The following is a 27,998-nucleotide window of genomic DNA, read 5'->3' on the forward strand; positions in this document are numbered from 1 at the left end:
ATACTCTCCACAGGTTGTTTTGCATTGTGTTTCTTATAACAAAAAGTAGCATTTAACCTGATACATCTCCCTCATAACCTTCAAAAAAACCTACAAAACCTAAATGCTGGAAAAATAAAGTTTTCATGTTTTGACAACCAAGTACAGTAATCCCCCGTTTGTCGCAGGGGTTACGTTCCAAACCTCCCCGCGCTAAGTGAAAATCCGCGATGAATGGACGCCTCCCCAAAAAATCGACTCGTCTGGTCTAGTCGGTTTGGGAGTGATTGGGTTTGAGGTGCCTGAGATCGACGAGTCTGGTCTGGTCGGTTTGGCAGTGATTGGGTTTGAGGTGCCGGAGATCGACTAGTCTGGTCTGGTCGGTTTGGCAGTGATTGGGTTTGAGGTGCCGGAGATCGATTAGTCTGGTCTGGTCATTTTTGAGGTGCTGGGTATGAGCAGTGCTCGTCCAACGGCGGCAAACCTTTTTCCTTCCCGAAGCATATATCGAGCAACTTTACCTTAACCTTCTCCTGGAGCATCCCAGGACCTTCCTCTGGCGCTTCGGTTCCTTGCCAGAAGCCTTAGAAGGTGCAGGACGTTTGGGCGGCATCATGGGGCTTGGAGAAAAAACGTAGAAAATATTCGAAGTTCACCAGCGAAACTTTGTCTCGTGCGTTCTGTGACTGGTCGAGCACCACTCGTTATAATTTATTGCTTAAATAATTTATATTTTCTATATTATTACCGCGATGTACCGGGCGAATCCGCAGAAAAAATTAGTTACGTTCCAAGGGAAAACCCGCGATGAACCGGGGGCGCGATAGGTGAACCGCGATGAAGCGGGGGTTGACTGTACTTAAATTTTTAAATCCAGTTATATTGCCAACAACTATGCCAACAAAATCTATAAAGTTCTCTACTTCATTCTATATATTTATACTACATTCTATACAGTTGTACTACATTTTATACAGCTATACTAAATTCTATGAAGTCGTATGCAGTAATATACATATCTACTGATCCATGTCCATTTCTGAATCAAGATCATCATTTAGGACATGTGAGTTGGAACATGCAGTTCCACAACACTCTCCACAGGCTGGTGCAGGGAATCTATAAGGAACCTAGAACCAAATTGGTGATGCATCTGTATAGCTCAACCCCATTGCAGGGGTACAATCATCATTCTGGGTCTTGCAGCTTGGACAATAGCATGCCCCAATGAGGCCTGTTTTTTCTCAGTGTTTTTTCCTGCTACCATGATTTGCAGAAACTGGATGAGGATATCTGGTAGAAATGTCATTGCATTTTCTATTGTCAAATAATTAATCAGCAACTGGATACTCAGTACATATATCAAGTGCCTTAATATCATTTTTCATCAGTTTGGCTGCTGTTTCAATGATGTGTCTGGTTTCATCATCATTACCACCCTTTGGTGATTTGTAGTAGTCATTCATAATGGAGGCAGCAGTGGTTCTAAATGTAACAATAGTTTTCTTGCCTTCAAGATTTGTGAAAAGAACCTTATCACCAAAATGGTCTTTTAGTTTTTGTTTCATGTACTGCACTCCATATGCCTCCTGCATTGAGCCAGTCAGCTTTAAGTATTCATCCATCTTCTTTACTGGATCAATGATTGCTATTTGTTCATCATCACTTTCCTCTCGATATTTTGTGACAAGTATAAAGACATCATACTTGTCTTCTTCAACTTTGCAACCTCTTCGTAGTTTTTTTTTTCTTTTTACCAGAGAGTCAATCATGTGGTTCAAACTTCTTTGGAATGTTTCTCCCAGTTCTAAAGTTTATGCTGCATTGGTTATGATACACTGCATCCTCAGCATGCAGGTCATTAGCATGGGATATCCTGCCCATCACTTCCTCACTCCAGACATCATTCCGTATTTTGCAAACACTTCTTATATTGTTTTAAAAAACTGATGTCCTCACAGTAAATACATCATATCCCTCCGTCGACCATCACAATGGGCTTGCTGACAGAAAAAAGATGCAATCTTTTGTGAAGTCAAATGGTTTTGATTGTGATCGTCGTTTGAATTCTGGTACAGAAGTATCAGCTAGTCCTACATGCCTGTGAGTTTTGATGTATTTTGGATTACACCAATTTTTTCTGCATGCCTTATGGACACGTTGCCCTTCTTGGGTCTGCAGACTGCTTCCCCGTTCCTCACTTGCACAGTTGATGCCATCACTCCCTTTCTTGCCAAGGGTAACAATATCACATTCAGCATCATATGTGATATCCTTGGTGCATAACACACAGTTGATCTTGTCTTGTAGATTGACACTCAGCCATCACTTACCTGCAAAGAAATTAAAGTTAGTGACTTGTACTTCACAGATTAATAAGAAAGGAGTGTATAAAAATTCAGCATAGCAATGCAAGTATTGATCACATTCCTTTTAAATGTGTTACACTGACAGATTTAGGGGGGGGTGGGGGGACAGGAGTGTGCCACCCTCTATTTGCTATTCAAAATTGTGAAATGATAACGTCATTTGTGAAATCTATATGGAGTTAGCTCTCTGTGGAATGATAAATTTTAAAAATTTGACCATCATTAAGAATGTTATGACCTGTAAGATATTTTGACCAATAATTTGACTTTTGATTTTTGTTTTTTTAAAAAATAAATTAGCCAGGATCAGAGCCTGCAGTCAACTCCACCCCCCTTTAACAAAATCTTGGATCTGCCCCTGTGTTATAAATTATAGTTATTATAAGTTCTAATGTAATCAAGTTTGTAAAGTATTGTTACGAATTTGGGAATTCGATTGCACACAACATACTATACAGGTTCCTTTAGTCAGCGATGTCGATAAGTGCTTGTTCCCTAGATAGCTCACCTTTCATTGTTTAACTGTTCAGAAATTGATTAGATGCGCTGCGGATCAATTTAATAGTTAGGGAACGAACAATGGAGACATCCCTCCCCCTCTTCTGCGAAGAGGAAGAACCACCCTGCCGTCCCGTGACTCATGATGTCAACAACTCCCTCCTACCCGTGGCTGAGCAGGGAATGGAGGACGAGGGCATGAGTCATGAGTCACGCCGGGAGCGGGGGAAGGGCGGGAGAAGGATAAGAGGAGATCTTTTCTTTTGTTTGTGGGCAGAGTTGGAGAAGGGAGTTGAGAGTAGCCGTTCAGCAGACCTTCGGGTCCTGTTTGGCTTGGGTTAGGGTTGAGGCCTTCAGAAGCTTTTTGCTTCGGCTGGCTCAGTGAGCTTTGGCTGAGGCCTGGCTCGGGAGGAGGCTTTTTGGAGGCTTTTTGCTTTGATGGTTCCGTGAGCTTCGGCTTCTGCTTGGCTCGGGAGAGCTTTTTGCTTCGAGCTGCTTTGCTTGGAAGGAAGTTAAGCCGGTCGCTCGGCTCGAGCTGCGAGTGGTGGCTTCTTATTCTTGGTTCGTGGAGCTCTTTGTTCTCCATTTTGGTTCCCGGCTTGGTGCGATTCATCGACCTCTTCGTGGAGGTTCGTTCCTCGGGGAAGCGACGCATCGACGGGAAGGATCGGCACCTCATCTCACCAGCATGTGTTGAGAAGCGCGGGAGGATTCGCGGGAGCTCGGGAAGGATCGCAGCTCACGGCGATTGGATCCAGCTTGCTCTCGCTGGAGCCCGGGTCCGAACAACTTGAAGATCACACAAGGTGGAGAGGTTCGAGATAGGTTCTGGGTTTCAGCTAACCTGTCCTTCGAACTGGAGCTCGTTATTAAAGGCCTCTGCCACCATTTCTTGGGTGTGTATGTGTGCGTACGTGTGTCCGTGGGCCCGTCTATTAAGTTGGAAATTGTTAAGTGCTTTGTGTGCTGTAAATGTTTGCATTGCATTTCGTATAGACGGTCGTAGTTCTTTTGTCGTGCTTTTGTTGCTTATATAATTGCATTCGTGTTTCGCCTTGTTTAATTGCATGCTTTATTATAACTAGTACGTGCCCGTAAAAAAAAAAAAAAATATATATATATATATATATATAAAATAAATAAACCACACAGGCTGTTTCTTCGCTCTCACGTGCCCGTACGTGCGTGACCCGGAAGTTCGATATTATTCGCAGTTACGATTATTCGCAATTTATTTTTAATACCCAATTATTCAATTAGCGCCAACGTATTTTACCTTTTCGCAATGTCGTGGCAAGGAAAAACAAAAAGAGAAGAGAAGAGAGAGAAAAAATTTACTTCCTGGTTCGGAGCATCCCAGCACTGATGTTTCTGAAATTTATACACCGTCTAATATGAAAACGATCATAACTTGGGCCATTGTGTTTATCTATAAATGCGCATAAGAAATCGAGAAATTATTAGAATACACGAAGTCATCACTCTCTGGAAGCCCGTACGTTGTAACCCGTAATGGGGAACGTGGCTGTACTTCCCTTCCCCATCGGCCACGCCCACGCAACAACGTCTCTTCCCATTGGTTTGGTAAATAAATGGCCATAACTTGGGAAGCACTTGTCCGATTAATATCAAACCTTGAAAAGGCACATCCTCAGGTCCCCAGCAATATACCTGGCAAGTTTCAATTAGATCGGACCAGAGGTTGTCGAGAAACAGCGGACACACACACACACACACACACACACACACACACACACACACACACACACACACACACACACACACACACACACACACACTGCTGGAATTATAGATAGATTAATGTCCTTGTGTGAATGTAAAGCTGTTCGTTTTGGCGATTGAAGATCGAAGATTTGGCGATCGGACCCTGTAGCGCGGGTCGAGTGCGGACAAGGTTGTGGTGTTAAAAACACACCCGTGGCTGGTTTCCGGCGTTGATCCGGAAAGCCGCGACTGGATTGTCCGTTCGGTGGGCGAAGCGACCGCCATTGCTTCGACGCGGTCGTAGGCACGCTGGCGGGCGGAAATCTACAACAATGAATATAATAACATTTTATTTACAAAGTAATGGTTCTCACACAAGCACTCCCCAATGGCCAACACTTACATTTGGTGGTATGGGTAATCTATATGTAGCAATTCAAGTACTTATCATATTCCATCCAAATTTGTTTTAAAATATGCATTAAACATTGATAATGTAATCAAGTTTGTTATACATCAGTACCATTGCTTGTTATAAAGTTGGAAGAAAAGTATCAAAATCACTGCTAAAATAATGCTACTTTTTAAAGACATTTGCCTGGTAAAATGCTAATTTTTATATTAAAAACTGTAATCTTGATGATTATTTGTTATGGAACTAATCAAAACAGGACTGTCCTTGATTGTAATGTATTAATTGACAGTGGTTTTATTCAAATACATTGTATATGGCATATATTGTAAATGAGTAGATATTTTTTAAAGTATCACAACATCATTGTTGAAAAACGTAATTTTGTCAGTTGACTGTGGTAGACTTTTAGCATGTTGAACAAGCCTGGTGTTGGCTTTGTGGTTAGTGTGGCGGCTTGGGATCCTAAGGTCCTGAGTTCAAGCCCCGTTGGCTGCTGAATTAATACACCAGGAGGTGGACTCAGCCTGTCATCCTTCCGAGGTCGGCAAAATGAGTACCAGTGTACTGGTAAGGGGGACACTGCATCAGCGGCATTGCCATGTCCCAACGAATGATGCAACCAGCAGCCACATGCAGACAGAGACAGAGACAGAGACAGAGACAGAGACAGAGACAGAGACAGAGACAGAGACAGAGACAGAGACAGAGACAGAGACAACAAAAATGCATTGTGAAAAAATAAATTCTATTGCAATTATTTTGACCTTTTTCACTATTTTGACTGGCCTAATGGTAAAGTTTGTCCGAAGGAAGAAGCTTATTGTTTTTGAGGTCAAAAGGTCAACATAGGCCGAAGGTCAACAACTTTGGTGGGATTTCTAAAATCCTCAATTTTCATCCGATTGACTTGAAATTTGAAGAGGATTTATATTTCAGGTCACTGAATTCAACCAGGCAATTATTTTTGAGGTCAACTTTGACCAAAAGGTCAACATAGGCCAAGGTCAACAACTAAGATGGGATTTCAAAAATCCTCTTATTTTCTACCCGATTAGCTTGAAATTCGAAGAGGCTTTGCATATCAGGTCATTGAATTCAACCACCAATTATTTGTTCATGTCAACTTAAGCCAAAAGGTCAACAAAGGCCGAATTTCTAAAATTGTCCATTTTCATCCGCTTCACTGGAAATTTGAGGAGGATTTGCATATTTGGTCATTGAATTCAACCACCAATTATTTTTTAGGTCAAATTTGTTTTATGGATTTTGCAAGTTTTGTGCTCTTCACGACGTCGTCTTCTTGTTTGTTTGTTTGTCTGTGTGCAGGATATTTCAAAAAGTTGTGGACGGATTCGGACGAAACTTGGTGTACACGGGTGTGTGACAAGGAATAATTGATTCAGTTTTGGTGAAGATCCGAATCTGGATCTGGATCTGATAATTTTTTTAAGTGATTCTTCACCATTGAGAGATGGGGCTAAATGAATATATAGCACGATATCTCAACATGTTGTGGACGGATTCGGAGAAAACTTGGTGGACAGGTTGTATGTGTGGCAAGGACGAATTTATTCGATTTTGGTGAAGATCAGAATCTGGATCTGGATACGAGAATTATTTAATCTTTAAATTGATTCTTCACCATTGAGAGATGGGGCTAAAAATGATATACAGCATGATACTTCAAAAATGTATTGGGCCCGATTGTGTTCTCATGGATGGGCCATTGTGTGGCGGAGGTATGTGCTCTACCAAGTGCTCTTCTAGTAAATATTGTTTTCTTGGGTCTCACATGCAAGCTGCAATGAAAGCTCTAGAGAGAGACAGAGGCTCAAACACACACTTGCGCAAAACATGCATTTTGTACATCAAATACAAGTCATCAAACTCAGAGCCATCTCAAATTGGTCCTTGCACAGAGAGGTTCCGGCTCGCAAGCTGAGATAAGCCTTTCGTGGTGGCTATTGAGATGTCAAAGCATCGTGCAACTCTTCATATGGAGTGGAGATTGATGGGAGTTGTTGTTTCATATGCAGTCTGGGGCTGCTGGTTGCATCATTTCTAGAAGCACGGCTGTGTCGCTGATGCAGTGCCCCGTTACCAGTAAGCCGGTACTCATTTTACCGACCTTGGAATGATTATGGGCTGAGTCAACTCACCTGGTGTTATTTCAATGGAGCGAACAGGGGCTCAAACGATCAAGACCTTAAGATCTTAAACCAGCCACCTCAACCATTAAGCCAACACCAGGAGTGACGCCACCTCACAAAATGTCACTACCACGAATTAATTATGACGAGGCTGTAGAAAACTGGAAGTGTAGAAAAACTAATTATTAGAAAGATAGCAGCAGAGTTTAATTGATTATTTAATTCTACTTTCATCATATCAGCAATAAGGGGTAAACTGAAAAAGTCTCAAAGGGGAATCCACCGGAGTGATGAAGAAAGGAGGAGTTGCCAAAGTTTTTCTCAATTATTGTATAAACCTAAATGATGTCAATGCTGATTAAGATAGAACATGTACATGTTCACGTCATGCTCAATGTGTCCCATCATGTGGTTTCAGAGTTATCGGTTATACGCTCTCTGCGCTCTTCTACCCAATCATCACGTTTGTGCTGATCTTCACCTGCATTGTTTACTCTGGAGTCACAGCACTGTATCCTCTGCTAAAAATGAAAACTCACATGTTGCATTTGTTTTAATGTACTTTTTGATTTTCCTGTGTAAATTATTGGTTACATCTTGTCATGTCATGACTGAAATTAAAATGCTGCACCTCGTCGACTGAACTTGGTTCATTTGATGCTTCACTTGCGATGATATCATATTTTGAAAGCACCAATGTGAGTCGTGAGATTTGGTAGCCGTGTGTGAGATTTGGTAGCCGTGTGTGAGATTTGGTAGCCGTGTGTGAGATTTGGTAGCCGTGTGTGTGATTGGGTAGCCGTGTGTGTGATTGGGTAGCCGTGTGTGTGATTGGGTAGCGGTGTGTGTGATTGGGTAGCCGTGTGTGTGATTGGGTAGCCGTGTGTGAGATTTGGTAGCCGTGTGTGTGATTGGGTAGCCGTGTGTGTGATTGGGTAGCGGTGTGTGTGAGTGGGTAGCGGTGTGTGTGATTGGGTAGCGGTGTGTGTGATTGGGTAGCCGTGTGTGTGATTGGGTAGCCGTGTGTGTGATTGGGTAGCCGTGTGTGTGATTGGGTAGCCGTGTGTGTGATTTGGTGTCCGTGTGTGAGATTGGGTAGCCGTGTGTGTGATTGGGTAGCCGTGTGTGTGATTGGGTAGCGGTGTGTGTGATTGGGTAGCGGTGTGTGTGATTGGGTAGCGGTGTGTGTGATTGGGTAGCCGTGTGTGTGATTGGGTAGCCGTGTGTGTGATTGGGTAGCCGTGTGTGTGATTGGGTAGCCGTGTGTGTGATTGGGTAGCCGTGTGTGTGATTGGGTAGCCGTGTGTGTGATTGGGTAGCCGTGTGTGTGATTGGGTAGCGGTGTGTGTGAGTGGGTAGCGGTGTGTGTGATTGGGTAGCCGTGTGTGTGATTGGGTAGCCGTGTGTGTGATTGGGTAGCCGTGTGTGTGATTGGGTAGCCGTGTGTGTGATTTGGTATCCGTGTGTGAGATTTGGTACGTGTGTGTTGTATGTCAGATATACTTATGTCAGCAATGTGAAACAATTTAATACACTCTACAAGCCTACGACTTATGGAATGGGTCTTGTAAATAGCCTATGGCTGCCACTGTGGGTAAAATTCTGGCTATCTCCCAAGTTGGCCACCTGCAGATATGCCAACCAGGAGCTATTCGTAATAGGGGCAACACTTTGGATTTCACGAACAGCAATGTCCGAGCACCATTGGAGCAATGGCATCTTCAAATACCCACGGGTTCAAACAGTATGCCAGTCCTGTGAGCCAGGTGGACATGTTTTACAGGTATCAGGCAGGTGCACAAATGGCATCCTTAGTGCCCAAACACTTGCATCTTTCTGCCCGTATTCCTTGACACTTTGACATGCAGCTATATCGGTACCTCTGGCAAGGCAATGTACGAGTCCTACTCAAAGCTGACGTCTCCAGCATGTCTGAACATCACCAAGCAGTCCTGCCAACCAGAGGTGAAATGCTAAAAAGAATACACCACATAGGGAGAATCAGGTTGAGAACACAAAGAGAAAGTTAAGTTTGAAAGCATTGATTCTGGAGATGGTGATTATTTTTACTTTGTAAGCATGTGTGAATGTCCCTGCTCTCTATTCCCTATCCCAATGTCACGATGAAGACATTCAGTGCATCCGACTGCCCAGATGCTCGATGCATATTTGTGGCGTATGGAGGAAACACCTTCTACGAACAGAACCTCATGGCTTTTCAAGTCTTCAACATCGTGGCATTTCTTTGGGCTGTCAACTTTGTCATTGCCTTGGGACAATGCACACTCGCAGGTGCCTTTGCTTCGTACTATTGGACCTTTAACAAGCCCCGGAATTTACCTTCTCTGCCCATGGTCTACTCATTCGGTCGTGCACTGCGGTGGGTGAAACATTCTTGTCGTTTTGTCACCGCTTGGTATAAACTTGTCAATATGACATTGTTTATGTCAGCATTAGTGCTATGACGTCACAATTGACGTCACAATTCTTCTCGTATTATAAAATCGATGATTTATCGTGTCCCTCACACCCCTCACCCCCCATTTTGCGGGTTAATTTCATGATATCCACTTCATCCCTTTACTTACCTGCCACCACCGAAGGTGAAGGAAGTTATGTTTTCACCCCTTTCTCTCTGTTTGTCTGTTTGTTACTTACAAAATCTAAAGATTTCTTCAGTATATTGATCACTTCTGTCCTCTGTTTGTGTGTTTGTATGTTTGTTTGTAGGCACGATAACTTGAGAACGGAAGAAGCTACCAATGTCAAATTGCACCACGTGATTCAGGAGGGTGATGGCTAGCGCTGATTAGATTTTGGTCAAAATCGGTCAAAGGTCAAGGTCACAGTGAGGTCAAACATCCAAAACATGATAACTCGAAAAGTTACCACAGGTATTGTTGACGGAGCGTGAGTTTGGAAGATCGAGGTAAGTTAGGCGGAATTTGTGTCAATTCGTCGAGTTACGGCTGTTTAAAAAATATCAGTGTTAACGCCCATGGCGCAGAACGCCTTGCCTAGTTGTAGGCCGCGTTGTGTTTTCGATAAAGATGGTGTTTAAAAGTCATTTTTCATCCCAATAAAGCTTATCGTCGCATGCCTGACTCGCTAAGCCGTCGGATGGTGCATAGATTGTTTGTGGATGGCCGAATATTATGGTTTTATGACTTTGATAAAATAATATTAAATAATTCCGTAAATTCCTGTGGAGAAATGGAGTCTTTTTGCTTCGGTCGACGTTACGAGTTCGTTTTAACTTCAATTTTAATTTTGTCTTCGGTTTTTGCGATCGCTTTGGACGCTTAACACTCGGTTGTCGAAATTCTGGTAAAAATCGGATGTTTTGGAGACGTTTTAAGATTGTATATTAATATTTCACCCGCCGCGTCACGGCTCGTCACGTGGTGCAGCGCGCTCGAGCAGACATGTCGTTGAGTCACGTTAAGGTTTTGCATGTGCACGCTGATGTCATCGTGCTCGCCCCCGGCGTCCTTTCGAGTTGGGGGGGGGGCGTCGAGTGTGACCTTTACGTTACGTTAATCCGCGGTAACTCGAGAACGGAAGAAGCTACCAATGTCAAATTACACCACGTGATTCAGGAGGGTGATGGCTGGCGCTGATTAGATATTGGTCAAAATCGGTCAAAGGTCAAGGTCACAGTGAGGTCAAACATTCAATTTTTGATGGTTTGGTACAGATCATCATAGAAACTTCTGGTTTGCTTCACTACCTTCTCTAGAGACAGCTTTTATTAGACAAGGTCAGAGGTCAAGTTGACGATTTCGTAAGTACCAGTCTATGAATGCTTGTTTGTTTGTTTGTAACATATCTCAAAAAGTTGCAAACTGATCCGGATGAAATTTGGTGGACAGGTTGAGTGTGTGACAAGGACGAACTGGTTAGATTTTGATGAAGATCCGGATCCAGATCCGACTACTGGACTTTTTAAAGTGATTCTTCACCATTGAGAGATTGGGCCAAAAACTATATATAGCACGGTATCTCAAAAACTTGTCAACTGATTCGGATGAAACTTGGTGAACACGTTGGGTGTGTCGCAAGGACGAACTGATTTGATTTTGGTGAAGATCCGAATCCAGATCTGGATACGAGAATTATTTAATTTTTAACGTGATTCCTCACCATTGAGAGATCGAGCCAAAAACGATATAGTACTGTATAGCATGATATTTCAAAAATGTATTGGGCCCGATATGTTCTTGTGGATCAGGCATTACATGGCGGTGGTATGCGCTCTACCGAGTGCCCTTCCATTTACCAATGTGTCAATCAATAACCAGTTTTGTCAAGGAATCAAATTGATCAGTCATATGATATAAAGAGGTTATTTCTACCATGGAATGGTTTGGTGGACTTTAAAAAAGCCAAAAATATATCCAAAATTTCACAACTTTTTATATCGTTTAAAAGTCAATCCTTTCGTTTCATTTTTCATAAAGGCTTTAGTGGACCAATGGAGACACTAAAAACAAAATAAATGTATTTTTTATTTGAAAAGGTTATTCCAACACAAAATTAACTGAAGAATTCCAATCGCATGTTTACTTTTTCAATTTAACAAAATTATTGTTCACCATTCCCTATGTATACCAGCAGCCTTCATCATGCACTCTAACCCTGATATTATATACTGCACTGATTTATATGTATAACGAAAAGAGCACACTGACCCTAGATGTGACATGACACTGACGTCACGCGCATAAATTATGCCGACACATCATCGCCAAACTAGGATGGCGATCGTGTGGCACTCGGGTCTTTGAAGACTGACATTTATGCCTTTATGGTCCTGGGTGGTTTGTCATTGCCTTCCCAGCAGTAGTTGTGGCAGGAATTTGGAATTCGGTCGTGGTACCAAGACCAGCTAGTGCTGACCTACACAAGTCCTTGCCTGTTCTGTTTCCCTTCGTTGTTTGAATCTGGTATTTCAGCGCCGCAAGGGGTTGGGGTGGGGAACTCCCCCCATGAAACCATGATTCCAACTCCACTACCTCTTCCATATCCCCCTACGTATAATACCAGGCAAACTGCACATGGTCTCATATGAAGGATGGAATGCAGAACCTCTCAGCTCACACTGCATGACCAGAAAAACAATTATTTTCATATAAACGTAAATGTGTAGATAGACGCAAGAGCTTATATGTCCGAACAGCCCAAACATGAACCTTTACATCCTAAAGAAGGATCAAATGATGGAAATAGATGAGCAAGCAAATGAATGTTGCTTCTATACTCCTTGACAAACAAGATAGAGTTCCATTTACTGATATGACTGCTCGATAATCACAGTTATGGTAAAGGAGTCCTTCAATGTCTGCTGCCAATGTCTCTTTCAGGTACCACATGGGATCTTTGGCCCTCGGTTCCTTTATTATCACCTTCATTCAAGTGATCCGTCTTGTTCTTGAGTACCTCGATAACAGGCTGAAAGGTCGGTCCTGCAGGTGTGTGTGTATGTGTGTGTGTGTGTGTGTGTGTGTGTGTGTGTGTGTGTGTGTGTGTGTGTGTGTGTGTGTGTGTGTGTGTGTGTGTGTGTGTGTGTGTGTGTGTGTGTGTGTGTGTCTGTATGTGTGTGTGTTTTGAAATCCGAGAATGAGTTGTTAAATATAGCACTTTATCATCAAAGTTATCATAGTTATTTTACAATGTATGGAAAGGGATACTGGAAATAGCTGAATGATACACTACTGTATATTATAGTGATAGGTACAGTGAAAATCCAATGATTGATTAATACCTTCAAAATTATAAGGTTGGCAGGATAGCCGAGAGGCTGGCAGGATAGCTGAGAGGCTGGCAGGATAGCTGAGGGGCTGGAAGACTAGCTGAGAGGCTGGCAGGATAGCTGAGAGGCTGGCAGGATAGCTGAGAGGCTGGCAGGATGAGAGGCTGGTAGGATAGCTGGCAGGATGAGAGGCTGGCAGGATGAGAGGCTGGTGGGATAGCTGGCAGGATGAGAGGCTGGCAGGATGAGAGGCTGGCAGGATAGCTGAGAGGCTGGCAGGATAGCTGAGAGGCTGGCAGGATGAGAGGCTGGCAGGATAGCTGAGAGGCTGGTAGGATAGCTGGCAGGATGAGAGGCTGGTGGGATAGCTGGCAGGATGAGAGGCTGGCAGGATAGCTGGCAGGATGAGAGGCTGGCAGGATAGCTGAGAGGCTGGCAAGATAGCTGGCAGACTAGCACACTCTTCTCAACCTGTCTCGGCTGGGTTTAAACCCCAACTCGGCTATAAACCATCACCCTTTTATTTTACCCACAGGATGATGCAGTAATGTGTGTGGCTTTCATCACAATGACATGAGCCAAAATAGCCGTCTGTCAGTTCAGGTTGTTGGACGTGAAACATTCCACAGTGTATTGCACAAAATGTAGGTGAATTCTCACGGGCAACCTGACAAACTTTCAAATTCCTGCTGACTTTAGTTGAACATTAGTTCTGCCTACCCAGTTCGTGAAAGATTTGATGAAAAACTCTGGCCGACCCCATAAGAGGGTGTTAATAATTGGGGTCGTTAAATAAATGGGTATCGAAATATTAGGAGATATGAGTCTGTTCACATTTGTTCTTCATTTACTGCATTTTGATCTCCAAACTCGTTCAGGATTCAAAAATTTAATAGAGAAAGGCTCTTTGGCTGGGGATCATAGTTTACAGGAAGTTCATCAGAAGTGCTACGGTGTTGACAAACCACACCACCATATTGTACATTGATTCCTCCTCATTTGCATACTTTCATACATCTTGTGATTGGGTAACGAATTAATAATGAGAACAGCAAGCTTTAAGTATTTTCTGAAGGTACACGAATCACACCTTTGGAAAATGCTTAAAGCCCGACAACGATGCGTACATACCACCCACAGGAAGAGCATTGTGATGTAATATTGTGTACTACTGGAAAGTGAGAATCAATACACAATGGCTATGACAGTATTTTTAAGACGGGAATTCTGCCGTGAACTGCCAGTCAGCCAACAAATTAAGATAAGATCCAACAACACCAGGATGTACGCATTTTTCCAAAACCCCTTTCTGGTAAAAGCACGGAATAAACTTCCCAGGTCAGATTGTGGTGGTGTGTGGAAGAGTGGTGCTGAGATGTCATCCATCAGATGGGGGTCTCCTTGGGTTAACCTGAGGTGGTCCCTTTGGGTGGGTTCCTGGAATGTCCTATCCCTAAGAGAGGATGATCACCTGTCTAAGTTATCATCTGAGCTCAAGCGTTTGAACATAGGTATTGCAGCACTCTCTAAGTTTCGGACACTGGATTACGGTGACATCATGGCCAGTGGATACACCTACTATTGGGCTGGTCGCTCTGATGGTTACCATGCCCAAGGAGTTGCTGTAGCTGTGTCCAATAAGCTGACTCCAATGATAATTGAGGTAACACCGGTCATTCAAACTAGTGTGTCAGGTCAGATTAGATCTGTGACTTGCTGCAGGTACCATGTAAATCTGCACTAACCTGTTTCATGGTCGGGTTGTTGGCGACGAACCCGTCTTCCCCACCAAGTTTCTTGGTGAGGAGGGTGTATGATATGGACACCCAGCAGGATGAAGAACAAAACCTGTTAAAGGGCAGAGGAGCTCCTTGTGAACCAACGGCCATCCATATCTTGTGGCCAACTGTGTCTGCGGACGTCCTCCAACAGTTGGGTTACTTTCTATGAGGAGGTTGGTGGCAGGATTTGCACTCCGGCCACCGTAAAAACCCTTTATTCCACAAAACCTTCTGAAAGCATTAAATATAACTCTGAAAACCCGCTCCGTGGGAGTACCTCCTGTGCAGCTGCCCTTCGTAGGGCAGCTCACCGGATGACGGGATTGGGGCAAAGCCTTCGGAACCTCCAATCTTTGATAAGAGGAAGGAAGTCACGGGGTAACCTTCCTGGGTTAGATTGCGGTCGTGTGTGTTGGGTGGTGCTGAGGTGTCGTCCACCAGACGGTGGTCTTCTTGGGTTAATCTGAGCTGGTCCTTTCGGGTGGGTGCCTGGAATGTCCTATCCCAAAGAGAGGATGATCACCTGTCTCTGCTATCATCTGAGCTCAAGCATTTGGACATTGTTATTGCAGTACTCTCTGAAGTTCGGAGACTGGATTGCGGCGAGATCATGGTGGGTGGATTTACCTAATATTTGTCTGGTCGCTCTGATGGTTACCATGCCCAAGGAGTTGCTGTAGCTGTGTCCAATAAGCTGACTCCAATGATAATTGAGGTAACACCAGTCAACAAGCATATTATGAGACTAAGGGTTTGTCACTCCTCTGTTGTCATTTCCCTGGTCTCTGTTTATGCTCCGACTGAGGCGAGTGATCTCACTGTGAAGGACGCATTCTATGCCGTGCTCGAGTCTGGTTGATCACTGCCCCAGGCGAGATACACTTCTAGTATTGGGGGATTTAAATTCATCGGCTTGATACGCTGGAGATAGTTGAGTCATGTGTTGGTCCCCATGGGTCTGGAACTGTGAACTAGAATAGTACTAAGTTCCTTGACTTTGCAAGAAGTCATGGACTTAGGGTGGAAGGTTCATGGTTTCAGTGCTCACAGGCTCATCGCTGGACTTGGTATTCCAACGCTGGTGGTGTGGAAAATGAGATTGACCTTGTGCTCGTTGATGGTCGCTGGAGGCTGATCCAGAACTGCAGAATCTACCAGAGTGCTCAGTTCCTCAATAATTACCACAGGATTGTTGTAGCAACTCTGAAGTTGCAGCTTAAATCCAGGAGAATGGAACCATCCCAGCCTTGGCTGAATGTTGGCAAGTTCAAGGATAAGAGGGTGACTGAGGAGTTTGCTCACAGGCTGAGTGTAGATTTGGGGGGTCTGGGTGCTTTGGGAGATCCTGAAGAGTTGTGGAGTGCCATCAAGACCATCGTCCTTGATGTTGCTGGTCGATGTTGTGGAACTCACCGTTGGGCAAAGATGAATTTTGTCTCTCAAAGGACACCGGATACCATTTACTAGATTCGCAGGACCAGGCTGAATTGCAGAGCTGAGCTGTTTAGGGAGCTGAGGCGTAAAAATGTACGTGCACTCAGGGTGGACAAGAAGGCCTATGTGCGAGGAATCTGTCTGGGTAGAGCATCACCTGTGGTCAAGTGATTCTCGTCCTCTTACAGGGGAACTCGCGCATTGCGTTCCTCCAAGTCCATCCCTCGGTGTACTGCATTTAGAGCAGAGGGTGGAGGGCTCTTGACAGAGGAGTCTGAAGTGAAGGCCCGGTGGGCCGGTTACTTTGAGCGGCTGTACTAGGCTGATCCACCAACTGTCGAGTTGGACGTCAGTGGTGTTTTAATCCCGATTGCTGACCCTCCAATCAACTGTGGTCCACCCTCGTTTGTGGAAACACAGGCTGTGGTGAACCGGTTGAAATGGGGTAAAGTTCGTGGGATCTGTGGCATCCATGCTGAACTTCTCAAGGCTGGTGGAAATGCTGTACTTGTGTCATTGCATGCAGTTCTGTACTCTGCCTAGAACACAGGCATCATCCCAACTGACTGGAATAGGGGCCTTGTTGTCCCTCTCTGGAAAGGGAAGGGTGATCGCCAAGACTGCAACAACTACTGAGGGGTGACAATGCTCTCAGTGCCGGGCAAGGTCTTTGCTCGGATAATTCTTGATCGGGTTTGCCACCATCTGCTTGAGCACCAGCTTCCAGAGCAGTCACGCTTTACACCAAAGAGGTCAACGATTGACCGTATCCTTGCTCTTCGGGTCTTCACCGAATGCAGACGAGAGTTTCGGCAGGGGCTGCTGGCAGCTTATGTTGATTTCTGTAAAGTGTTTGATTCAGTGAATCGGGATGCCCTCTGGAGGATTCTTGGTCTTTTTGGGGTGCCACAAAAACTGATTAATCTGATGTCTGTACTATACTTTGGTACTGAGAGTGCTGTGAGATGTTGTGATACCATCTCTGACTTATTTCCAGATGTTACTGGAGTTCCTCATGGATGAGCACTGGCCCCTACACTTTTCAGCACTTGGAAGCATTGGATTCAGGGGAGGATGTCAGAGAGATCAAGCTACGGTGCATCGTTAGGGAATGTCAAGATCTCTGACCTTGATTTCACAGATGATGCAGTCGTCTTTGGAGAGACTCTGGATCTCCTTTTGGGGGCCCTCGAGGTGCTGAATGAGGAGTTGGAGCCACTGGGCTGATTTGTGGTGAGGATGTTGAGGTCGTGGAGAGATTCACTTACCTTGGCAGTGATATTCATGTCTCTGCTGGCTGTGTGTCAGAGGTCAACAGACGTCTGGGTCCGACCTGGGGAGTCATGGATTCACTGGATCATGGGGTGTGGCGCTGCCGGTGCCTGTGCAGGAGGACGAAAGTCTGAGTCTTCAGGTCTTTGGTACTTCCAGTCTTGTGCTTCGGATGTGTGCTTTAGACTCTGACCAGGAATCTGAGATGGAGACTTGATTCCTTTGGTATCGGGTCTCTTTGGGGAATCCTTTGCAATCGCTGGTCGGACTTTGTGTCCAATGAGTAGTTGCTGAGAGATACACAAATGAGATTTGTTACCTGCATAGTCCGTGAGCATCAGCTGCGGTTGCATGGACATGTGGCTCATTTTCATGAGGCTGATCCTGCTCACCAGATTCTCTCAGTGAAGGAGCCTCGTGAGTGGAGGAGGCCAATGGGCTGACCATGTGCCTCGTGTTGGCAGCAGGTTGATCATCATCTCAAGCAGATGGGGATGGGCCAGACATCTGCCTGGGGGATGCCCAGACGGAGGCCCCTGGAGTACTGGCAGAAAGTGGGTGCAGCACATGCTGCTCTGGCGTATGCTCCCATACCTGACCTGATCTGACCTTTCTGGTTCTACTTCCAAAATCCAGGCCAACTGCATACCTCAAGGATTTTATTCCTCGTTTCTCCTATCAATCAACCTCCATTGAACGGGCATTGATCTTGTCATCTCCCATCTTTACCCACAATATCTATTACCCCATTCACCATTTCCAACCTGACCATCCAAATTGCAGGTTTCTGTGTTTCCTTCTCTTCTCTCTCTCTCCTCTCTTCCTATTTATTCATTCCCTTACTTATTGTGTCCAACAGTTGTCCCAATACCTTCATTGTCTTGCTCTTCTATTATATGAGCCTCTCTTGTCGACAAAAAGGGACGGAAAAACAAGTACTAGAGAACATCGAGTGCAATGGGATGAATATTTGGTGTACAATGCCAATGCAATATTATGAAGTACTCCATTGTTTCTATTTTAAATTCCAGGCAATCCACATTTATTAACCTCCGCCATCTTCGAAGATGAATGGAGGTTAGTTTTCACCGCTTTCTGTTTGTTTGTTTGTTTGTTTGTTTGTGAACAGTATTACGGAAAAAACTCCTCGACGGATTTCGACAAAACTTGGTTGGGGGGTTAAGTATGGTCCAAGGATCATGCCATTAAATTTTGGACTTGGTCCCCCCCCCCCCCAAAAAAAAATTGTTAGAGAAAATGTTTTTTTTTTGCATTTCTACATGTTTTAAGTGATTTCCAACCCCCCCCCCCCCAATTTTTTTTTACCCCACCCCCAAAAAAATAGAGAATATTTTTTGCATTTCTACATGTTTTAAGTGATTTCCAATGCCACCCCCCCAAAAAAAATAGAGGAATTTTTTTTTGCATTTCTACATGTTTTGAGTGATTTCCAACCCCCCCACAAAAAATTGTCACCCCCCACAAAAAAAATTGTTAGAGAATTTTTTTTTTGCATTTCTACATATTTTAAGTGATTTCCAATCCCCCCAAAAAAATTGTTGGAGAAAAAAAATAAATTTTGCAACTTTTTTTTCAACAAAATTTCGATTTTTTTTTTTTTTTTTGCATTTTTACATGTTTTAAGTGATTTCCAACCCCCCCCCCCCCAAAAAAAAATGTTGGAGAAAACAACTATAATTCTGTCAGCACTGTTGACATCATATTTAATGAATAAGATATAAGGTTCACTTGAGTGACCCAGCAGTATTGGCGGCAGAGGTTTTGCACTCTTCCGAGTGCTCCCCCTCGAGTTTAACTTCCTCAAATGTAGCAGAAATTTTGCTCAAAATCAATGAGCGCATGCAAACAGACACACATGTTTGCATACACACGTACATATACACATACCACACCACATGCAATGTAGATAGATGTACAATGAGAGGGATGGACAGGGACACACACATGCTTGTTAAAAAGAGGAAGATTCAGCAAGTATACTCTGAGGTGTTGGAGGGTACTTCAGACAGGTATGACTGCAGTATGTTTTGTATACCGTCTAGAGTTTCATTGGGAAGCGAGAACACAGAATGGAACAGGACGTAACAGAAGAAAAATAACAGAGGAACGAGAGGGAGGGATACATACCAACAGCATGGATGAGGAACAAAATAGAGGGAGACTTGGAGACATCACAGATGTGGGGAAGAATGAGATCAAGAGTGTTACAGCCACAAACTCTCAATTACAGAAGTGGAAGGAAAAACTAGAAACTCAAAATGTGATTGGCTTGGGGAGGGCTAATGGGGGCAGAAAAAGATCATGGTTGTGGATCGGGGATGATCTGAGATGGTGATAAACAGCTGTATTGAAACCCTGGAGGGAAGAAATAGATTGAAGGGATTGTGAAAGTTGGTTCCACAGGTGGGGGGAAAAAGTAGGAACTAATGAGTGGAGGTGAGCAGTGAGTCTGGAATTTGTGAGTTTCTGCAGAAGCGAGTTGATGACATGGACTGCGTGCACCCTGTAGAAATCTGGGGGGACAGAGCATAGAAAGAGCAGAGGGTGCAAGACCAGAAAGGAGGTAGTGGAAGACAGAGAGATCACTGACCTGCCTGCGCTGTGAAAGTGATCGACCAATAGACTCAGCTTCATTCTGGGATGGTCCAATGATTTTGAAGGCCTTAGTTTCCAAAGCATTAAGATGAGCAAGGTGTGAGGCAGGGGCACCAGCCCATAGGGAAGAGCAGTACTCCATCAGGCTACGGATGAAGACCTTGTTGGTGGACGAAAGTTCAGTGGAGGGAGGGTGTTATAGATATAGGAGGGTGTTTAGCAACACTACCTCGTGCACATCAGCCATCCTGTCAAGGTGTTGGAGGGTATATCCAGGAAACTTGAGAAGAGCAGTAAAAATTATTCATCATCACAGGCAACCCTGTCCATGTACTCACACAGGATAACCAAAAGAACTCGTATGAGTTACATTCATGAAATTTTACAGATATCAATTGCTACAATATGCAAACCTTTTTTCATTCATACACCATGCCCCATACAGAGTGTGTGTTCTTCCAAAGGAGCTTGTTGGCTTGGGTTACAACCCTGGATGATTTGCCACTCCGACGGAGAATACTCTTCGAAATGGGCTTGAATTTGTAATTTCTTCAGGGTGGCGGAGGATCCTACTTTTCACGAAGAACCCCTAATGTCTTTCGCGTCCATTAATTAATGTATGTAGAAGTGAAGTGCAAGTGGATAGAACAGTTTCAGTCATCATATGATGAAATCAAATTGATCGTGGATTTTGTTTCACTTCCATCAGTGATTGATTGTAATTTTACTTTTCTTACTTTCAGACTCACAAAATGGAGTGGCAAGGTTTTTCATGCGCTGCCTCAAGTGCTGCTTCTGGTGTCTGGAAAAGTTCATGAAGTTCGTGAACCGAAATGCGTACATCATGGTATGTGCAAACACGACCCTCACCAGTCATCTTTATTAAACAATACCACAGTCTGAGTTATCATAGTCAGGTATGCAACCTCTTGCCTTCATCAAACATTACTAAAGCATGTACGAGAGTCACACTGCACTCATCCCATACCATGAGTGCTGGAAGAACCGTTCATTGTCGAGAATTAAATAATGCGACCCTTTTTGGACAATTGCGCATTCTTATTTGCAATTGGACTTTTGTGATTACATGATTGTTCTGCTTTGCCCTTTTCATTTCCCCGAATCCATGCTAGGAAGATGTCCTTTTTCTTCTCCCTTCTACTTTTTAAAATTTCATATTTCTAATATGGTATAGTAAGTAGTATGTTTAATTGATGTGTTTGCAAGAAAAGCCTGAAATACAAGCGCTGGCTGGATCATCGTTCGAGTGAAGAGATTTTGACCATTGTTTTGTACCACTCAGGAGTTGTTTTGTCGCTCTGCAGCAGAAAATGCTACTTGAGCCAGCCCTTAAATATGTAATGGGGAGCAAAACACTCAGTTTTTTGAGCTCCTAGCCAGGTGACTGTCCAGATTACTATGTAGTGCAATTTCAGCAAATCGGACACCTCATCGATCCTTTCTCTCCTCTGGCAATGGTCCATAATCCAGGCTAAACCACCCACCTACGTCCTATGTTATGCAATGTACTAGAAACACCCATTCCCTCCGGGAGTGGCTTTGGATGGGGGGGGTAGAATTTTTTTTTTGAGCCCGTGGCGAGTAATGCCCCCTCCTTCCCGCAAGGGCCAGTAAATCACGTGCACTGTGCCACATGCCCCGGTGAAAATCGCAAATCTACCCACTCTCGCTTGGGGAGGAATTATTTTGTGCCCATGACCTGACCCTGGATACTCCCAGTACATGCGCAAAACTTGGGGTAGATGGGTCAAGCCGTTTTCGATTCCGTAAAGTTCAGTCATATGTAACCATAGCGTACACACCGAATTTCCGAATTTTAGTATGATGGATGGGTCCCCAAGATGGAATGACAATTGAAAGTCACGTGATTGCGCTTAGCAGCAGTGATGATGAAACTAAAAGAAAAAGGAAAGAAAATGCATGTGAATAAAATAAAAGTTACATTTTAGTAAAATTAACAAAATGGTCCCAAGGTGTAGTATACAATAATTATAACCACAGTTGCAACAAATAACCCAAACCATAACCGCAATATTTACGGATATATATATATATATATATATATATATATATATATATATATATATATATATGTATGTATATATGTGCAGTATATCTATATATACATAATTTAATTGATGTTAAAGCGATGAAATACAAAATTTAAAATAATTTGGGTGTGACAAGCAGACAAGCAATCTAATTAATAACAAACATCCTCCCTCTTTGGCAATCCCCAAGCTGATGCTTCTTCTGATGTTTCTGCAGCTTTTACAGTCCCTTTTACATCTCCAGATGAAAAACCCATATCCTCAAGGATTCTAACCATAGCAAGTATAACAAAGCTCTCAATGTATGTTTTGTGTGTATACACATCTACCAATGTGAAACACAGCATGTATTTGTCTGTCCCCCTTCATAAGGACGATTTATGCATGGTTTTAAAGTCCAATCTTTTAACACGACTGTGTATTCACTATAGTCTATTTTTGAGGATAAAAACAACTCGAAAACCATTTTCCTTAAAAGAGTAATTGCGTCTCTTGTATTGGAATTGCAGACGGTGACTTGCAAACCGACCCTCAAGGGCAGTGTACAGAAACGTGAAAAAAAACAAAAAATATGATGGGAGGTAAAATTTGCTGCACGTGATGTGTAATGCGTGCAGAGTGAAACGAGTGTTCATTTACGTACATCGGATGTCCAATAAATAAAGAAGATATAAGCGCACCTGATGCTAGGCCGAGGCTTCAGACGTTGGCATGCTCATCAGGCTGTACCATCAAAATGAAACATCACATCTTCCAGTCTCCTTAAATATTTGGAATAAAATATCTCCAGCCCGTCATTTTTATGGGCTTTTATACTAGTACATATGCAATTAAAACTGACATCTTCTCTAGCAAATAACAGGCTGACAACGCAAACTGCCCATTGATGCCTTTGCATGCCAACGTATGCCTGGTGTTGGTTTAATAGTTAGGGTGGTGGGTTTGGGATCCAAGGATCCTGAGTTCAAATCCCACTCGGCTGTTGAATTAATCGCAGGTGGGGTTGACTGCCTGTCATCCTTCCGAGGTCGGCAAAATGAGTGCCAGCTTGCTGGTATACTGTGTCAGAGTGGTGACCTGTCCAGGATTGTGCCCAATAGCCAAGGACACTGCTCAGGCACCACCAACGATCTTCACAGAGTATGGTCCCAATGGATGGATGAATGCCAATGTGCAGCCTTGAATTTAGAACTACCCATCCTCAATATTTGGTCCAAAACGAGGTGGATGAGTTGGTTCGGTGACAAGAACAAGCCGATTCGATTTTGGTTCAGGTCCAGATGTCCAGATCCGGCCTATCAGTGGGATATAAAACGTAAACTATTCAGCCTGGCTGAGGTTGGTAAAGTGCACACCTGTCAGGCTGAACAATTTACAATTAGAATGCATACCTCAGTTTATAGTTTACAATTTGGCTGGATCTGCATCCAGACCTGAACCAAAATCGAATAATTTTGTCCACGTCACACACCCAAACTGTCTAGCAAATTTCATCTGAATCCATCCACTTTTTGAGATATCCTGTTCACAGACAGACGGGGTGAAAAACTAACATTCATGCACCTTCGGTGGTGGAGGTAATAAATCTCAATGCAGACGTTGTGACACTTTAAAAGATGTCTCCTCACTGTATGGCACCAAACATTGCTGTGATTTCTTCTTTAGTGTGAAATGATTTCATGTCATAATGGTAACAATAACCTGTGTGTTTTTTTTATTCCTGCAGATTGCTATTCATGGTAAAAATTTCTGCACTTCAGCCAAGAATGCTTTTATGCTCCTCATGAGAAATATCATCAGGTATGGCATGCCATTTATGAAACACAAACATTAGTGTTCCTTTAATAACATCGAACACTGACTGAGCAACAAAACACGCTGTAACAGACACTGCAACATATTGTTGTGGTGCTAGGTTCGGTGGCGAGGACGACCGCCAGATGGAGCAGTTGGGCCGTCTCCCACCGAACACCAGAATTGAAGGTCATAACCTTCGGATAACTCCGAAGATCACGGGTCCCTTAGTGGACCGTGGACGCCAATATTTCGACGGCGAGGGGTCGAGTTAATTGTCTAATTCCAATTTACCTCAGTAGCCACGCCGTCTAACTACCGGGGAAGCCACACACTCGGCCAACTTTGTCCGAACTGAGTCGCTGTTACCGACTCAGATCCGGCGTAACTGAGTGGGGATTACCAAAGCCTGCCGGACCAAATGAACAACTTACGGCACAAACGGCCTCCCTATTTCTCAAGCCCGCACCGTGCTGGGTCAATGATAGAAACGACAGGCAACGAGCTGGTACATTTAACACTGGGTTTATTTATAATGGGGAGAGGGAGACAAAGAGCAGAGTCACACCGAATATAATCAAATGTACAATGATGCAAGGCACTTATACCGTTTCTACTCAGACTGGGACAACAGACACACATAGACACACATCCAAAAAGAAATGGACCGCACCGGGTCTTTATTCGGTCCTCCAGCCGAGGATAGTTCAGCTGGGGGGACAGAGTTCCGTGGTGTACCTAGCCGCGTCGTGTGGCTTGCCGACCTGCCCCTGTGGAGCCCGGGATTCTTGGAGGGGAAGTCGTACGCTCCGACCACCAGCCCGCACGCTCCAACACAAACCACCACGGTGGGACTCAAACCCGCACGGTCAGCTTCGCACCAAGCGCTGAGGAGAAGACCAGGGACGAAGATGACGACCACTACAAGGAGCGCCCAGCAGGCCAGAACACAGGGGGGTGTCCGACCAACAACCTTTTTCTCACGCACCACCCGATTCTCTCCTCCCCTCCCCCGCGCGGGGTGGGGGGGGGAATCCGCTCTGGAGACTCGCCTCCAGATTGGACGGGTCCTTTCGGGTCTCGTGGTGGCCAGCCATGATTGGAGGAGGGTCACGGTAGGTGGGGGAAAAACATGCCCCTTCTGGGTGGAGTCTCTGTGGCTGTTTTGGTGCTTCTCTCTTCTTTGTCGCTTAGTCGAGACATTCTTCTTTCCCTGGGCGTTCTGGCTTCCCATTGGCTGGGGCACACGTGCGATGCTCGTCCTTCGCTCATTGGGCAGAGGAAACACTTCATGCCCTTTTTTTGGAAGGGGGCTCCGATCTGAGGCGATGGAAGCCCCGCCCACGTCTGTGCTCGGCACGCATGCATGTGAGGAAGGCCAATGGTGGCAGGAGCGAAGGAGGATGTTGTTGTTGTTGGATATTAATTCTAACTAAAAAATAACTCGCAGCGCACATACACTTCATCACCCATTAAACATAGGGATGGGACCCTAACTATAAACACATACTTATCAAAATAACTGAACTGCGGGGACTCTGGCTGTTGTGTGCAAATGGCTGCCAGATTCGTAACAATATACAGGTTGTCAATAAATGCCATTCTTTTTTTCTGAACATCACAAAAACGGTCCATGGAACTTCTCACCTTGTGTGCAGTGTAAGATAACTTTCCGCTTTGGCTCGCTGTTTAAAAGGGTGACAAATGTACACTTTCTATGAGCATATCCTCACCCACCTGCTATTCAATTTGTTAAAGCCTTCAAGTGAATAAAAGGGCAAGATTACCTCCTCCCTTATCTATACATCAAACTTCAGTCATTTAGTTCATTATGTTGAGCATTTCTTATTTGAAGGAGTCTGCTATACCATCAGTCAGAGAAGACTCCTGTGGACGTTCAGATTGCTGAACATATAAACAGGAGCAGTGCGTGTGCATAGGTGTGTGCGCACACTAGTTATCTCATGACACTAATTATGTGCTGTGTGCGCACACAATTTCTGTCCTGTGTTGAGAAATTCTAACTCCGTCTCTCTCTCTCTCTCTCTCTCTCTCTCTCTCTCTCTCTCTCTCTCTCTCTCTCTCTCTCTCTCTCTCTCTCTCTCTCTCTCTCTCTCTCTCTCTCTCTCTCTCTCTCTCTCTCTCTCTCTCCCCTCTCTCCCTCTCTCCCTCTCTCCCTCTCTCCCTCTCTCCCTCTCTCCCTCTCTCTCCCTCTCTCTCCCTCTCTCCCTCTCTCTCCCTCTCTCTCCCTCTCTCTCCCTCTCTCTCCCCCTCTCTCCCCCTCTCTCCCCCTCTCTCCCCCTCTCTCCCCTCTCTCCCCCTCTCTCCCCTCTCTCCCCCTCTCTCCCCCTCTCTCCCCCCTCTCCCCCCTCTCCCCCTCTCCCCCCTCTCCCCCCTCTCCCCCTCTCCCCCCCTCTCCCCCTCTCCCCCCTCTCTCCCCTCTCCCCCCTCTCCCCTCTCCCTTCCCCTCTTCCCCCCTCTCCCCCTCTCTCCCCCTCTCTCCCCCTCTCTCCCCCTCTCTCCCCTCTCTCCCCCTCTCTCCCCCTCTCTCCCCCTCTCTCCCCCTCTCTCCCCCTCTCTCCCTCTCTCTCCCTCTCTCTCTCCCTCTCTCTCCCTCTCTCTCCCTCTCTCTCCCTCTCTCTCCCTCTCTCTCCCTCTCTCTCCCTCTCTCTCCCTCTCTCTCCCTCTCTCTCCCTCTCTCCCTCTCTCTCTCTCCCTCTCTCCCCCTCTCTCTCCCTCTCTCTCTCTCTCCCTCTCTCCCTCTCTCTCCCTCTCTCCCCTCTCTCCCTCTCTGCCCCTCTCCCTCTTTCCCTGCCCTCTCCCTCTCTGCCCCTCTCCCTCTCTTTCGCTCTCTCTGCCCCTCTCCCTCTCTCTCTGCCCCTCTCTCCCTCTCTCTCTGCCCCTCTCTCCCTCTCTCTCTCTCTCTCTCTCTCTCCCTCTCCCTCTCCCTCTCCCTCTCCCTCTCCCTCTCCCTCTCCCTCTCCCTCTCCCTCTCCCTCTCCCTCTCCCTCTCCCTCTCCCTCTCCCTCTCCCTCTCCCTCTCCCTCTCCCTCTCCCTCTCCCTCTCCCTCTCCCTCTCCCTCTCCCTCTCTCTCTCTCTCTCTCTCTCTCCCTCTCCCTCTCCCTCTCTCTCTCCCTCTCTCCTAATAATTCCACCTGCACCTGCACAATCGAAGAGGTTTCAAGTAATGTTTTTGTCCAACAAAGTCATTCGTACAACGTTGGGTGGAAAATCGTTTCATTTATTAAACAATTTGGTGTGAAATTTACAACGATTGATACTTGTTTGTAATTCTAAAAAAAGACTGTTTGGTTTTCCTTTTGTAATGCTAGTTCTTTTGGATAGATATCATCGTGAAGCGAATCAAACATAAACTGATCATTAACTCACAGTAAACCGTCAATGAATCTAAATCTGTTTCCAACATCTTCTCACAGATGTTGGTCCATGTTTACCTCCGCCACCGAAGGTGAAGGGGGTTATGTTTTCACCTCTTTCTGTCTGTTTGTCTACAGGATATCAAAAAGTTGTGGATGGATCTCGATGAAATTTTGTGGACAGGTTGGGTGTGTGATAAGGACGACTGATTAGATTTTGGTGAAGATCTGGATGCGACTATTAGGATTTTAAAAACTAGTACGTGCCCGTAAAAAACAAACAAACAAACAAAAAAACATTAATTTGAAATAAATATTCAAACCGCGAGCAACAAACAACAACCACACAGGCCATTTCTTCGCTCTCGCGTGCCCGTACGTGCGTGGCGCGGAAATTCGCATATTATTCGCAGTTACAATGATTCGCAATTTAGGTTTTAATGGCCAATTATTCAATTAGCGCCAACGTATTTTGCCTTTTCGCAATGTCATCGCAAGGATAAACAAAAAGAGAAGAGAAGAGAGGAAAAAAAATTACTTCCTGGTTCGGAGCATACCAGCACTCTGATGTTACCGAAATTTATGCACCGTCTCAGATGAAAACGATCATAACTTGCGGCATTGTGTTTATCTATAAATACGCATAAGAAATCGAGAAATTATTGGAATACACGAAGTAATCACTATCTGGAAGTCCGTACGTTGTAACCCGTAATGGGGAATGCGGCTGAGCTTCCCTTCCCCATTGGCCATGCCCACGCAA

At 44.7% G+C, this 27,998-nt stretch overlaps 1 protein-coding gene across 1 annotated transcript in view; it reads left to right on the forward strand.

Moving 5' to 3' along the window:
- The window catches only part of LOC147015117 (choline transporter-like protein 5), a 200,938-nt gene that overhangs the window by 75,973 nt on the left and 96,967 nt on the right, over positions 1-27,998 (forward strand). The window contains exons 13-18 of the mRNA XM_085849565.1: positions 7,555-7,647; positions 9,005-9,101; positions 9,266-9,516; positions 12,500-12,594; positions 20,735-20,838; positions 23,790-23,863. Coding sequence (XP_085705691.1) covers positions 7,555-7,647; positions 9,005-9,101; positions 9,266-9,516; positions 12,500-12,594; positions 20,735-20,838; positions 23,790-23,863 — 714 coding nt within the window. The remainder of the gene's footprint in view (positions 1-7,554; positions 7,648-9,004; positions 9,102-9,265; positions 9,517-12,499; positions 12,595-20,734; positions 20,839-23,789; positions 23,864-27,998) is intronic.

This window comes from Eptatretus burgeri, chromosome 12 (genome assembly GCF_056783735.1).
Source record: "Eptatretus burgeri isolate ZD-2024b chromosome 12, Ebu_testis_v1, whole genome shotgun sequence".
In the NCBI taxonomy this organism is placed as follows: domain Eukaryota; kingdom Metazoa; phylum Chordata; class Myxini; order Myxiniformes; family Myxinidae; genus Eptatretus; species Eptatretus burgeri.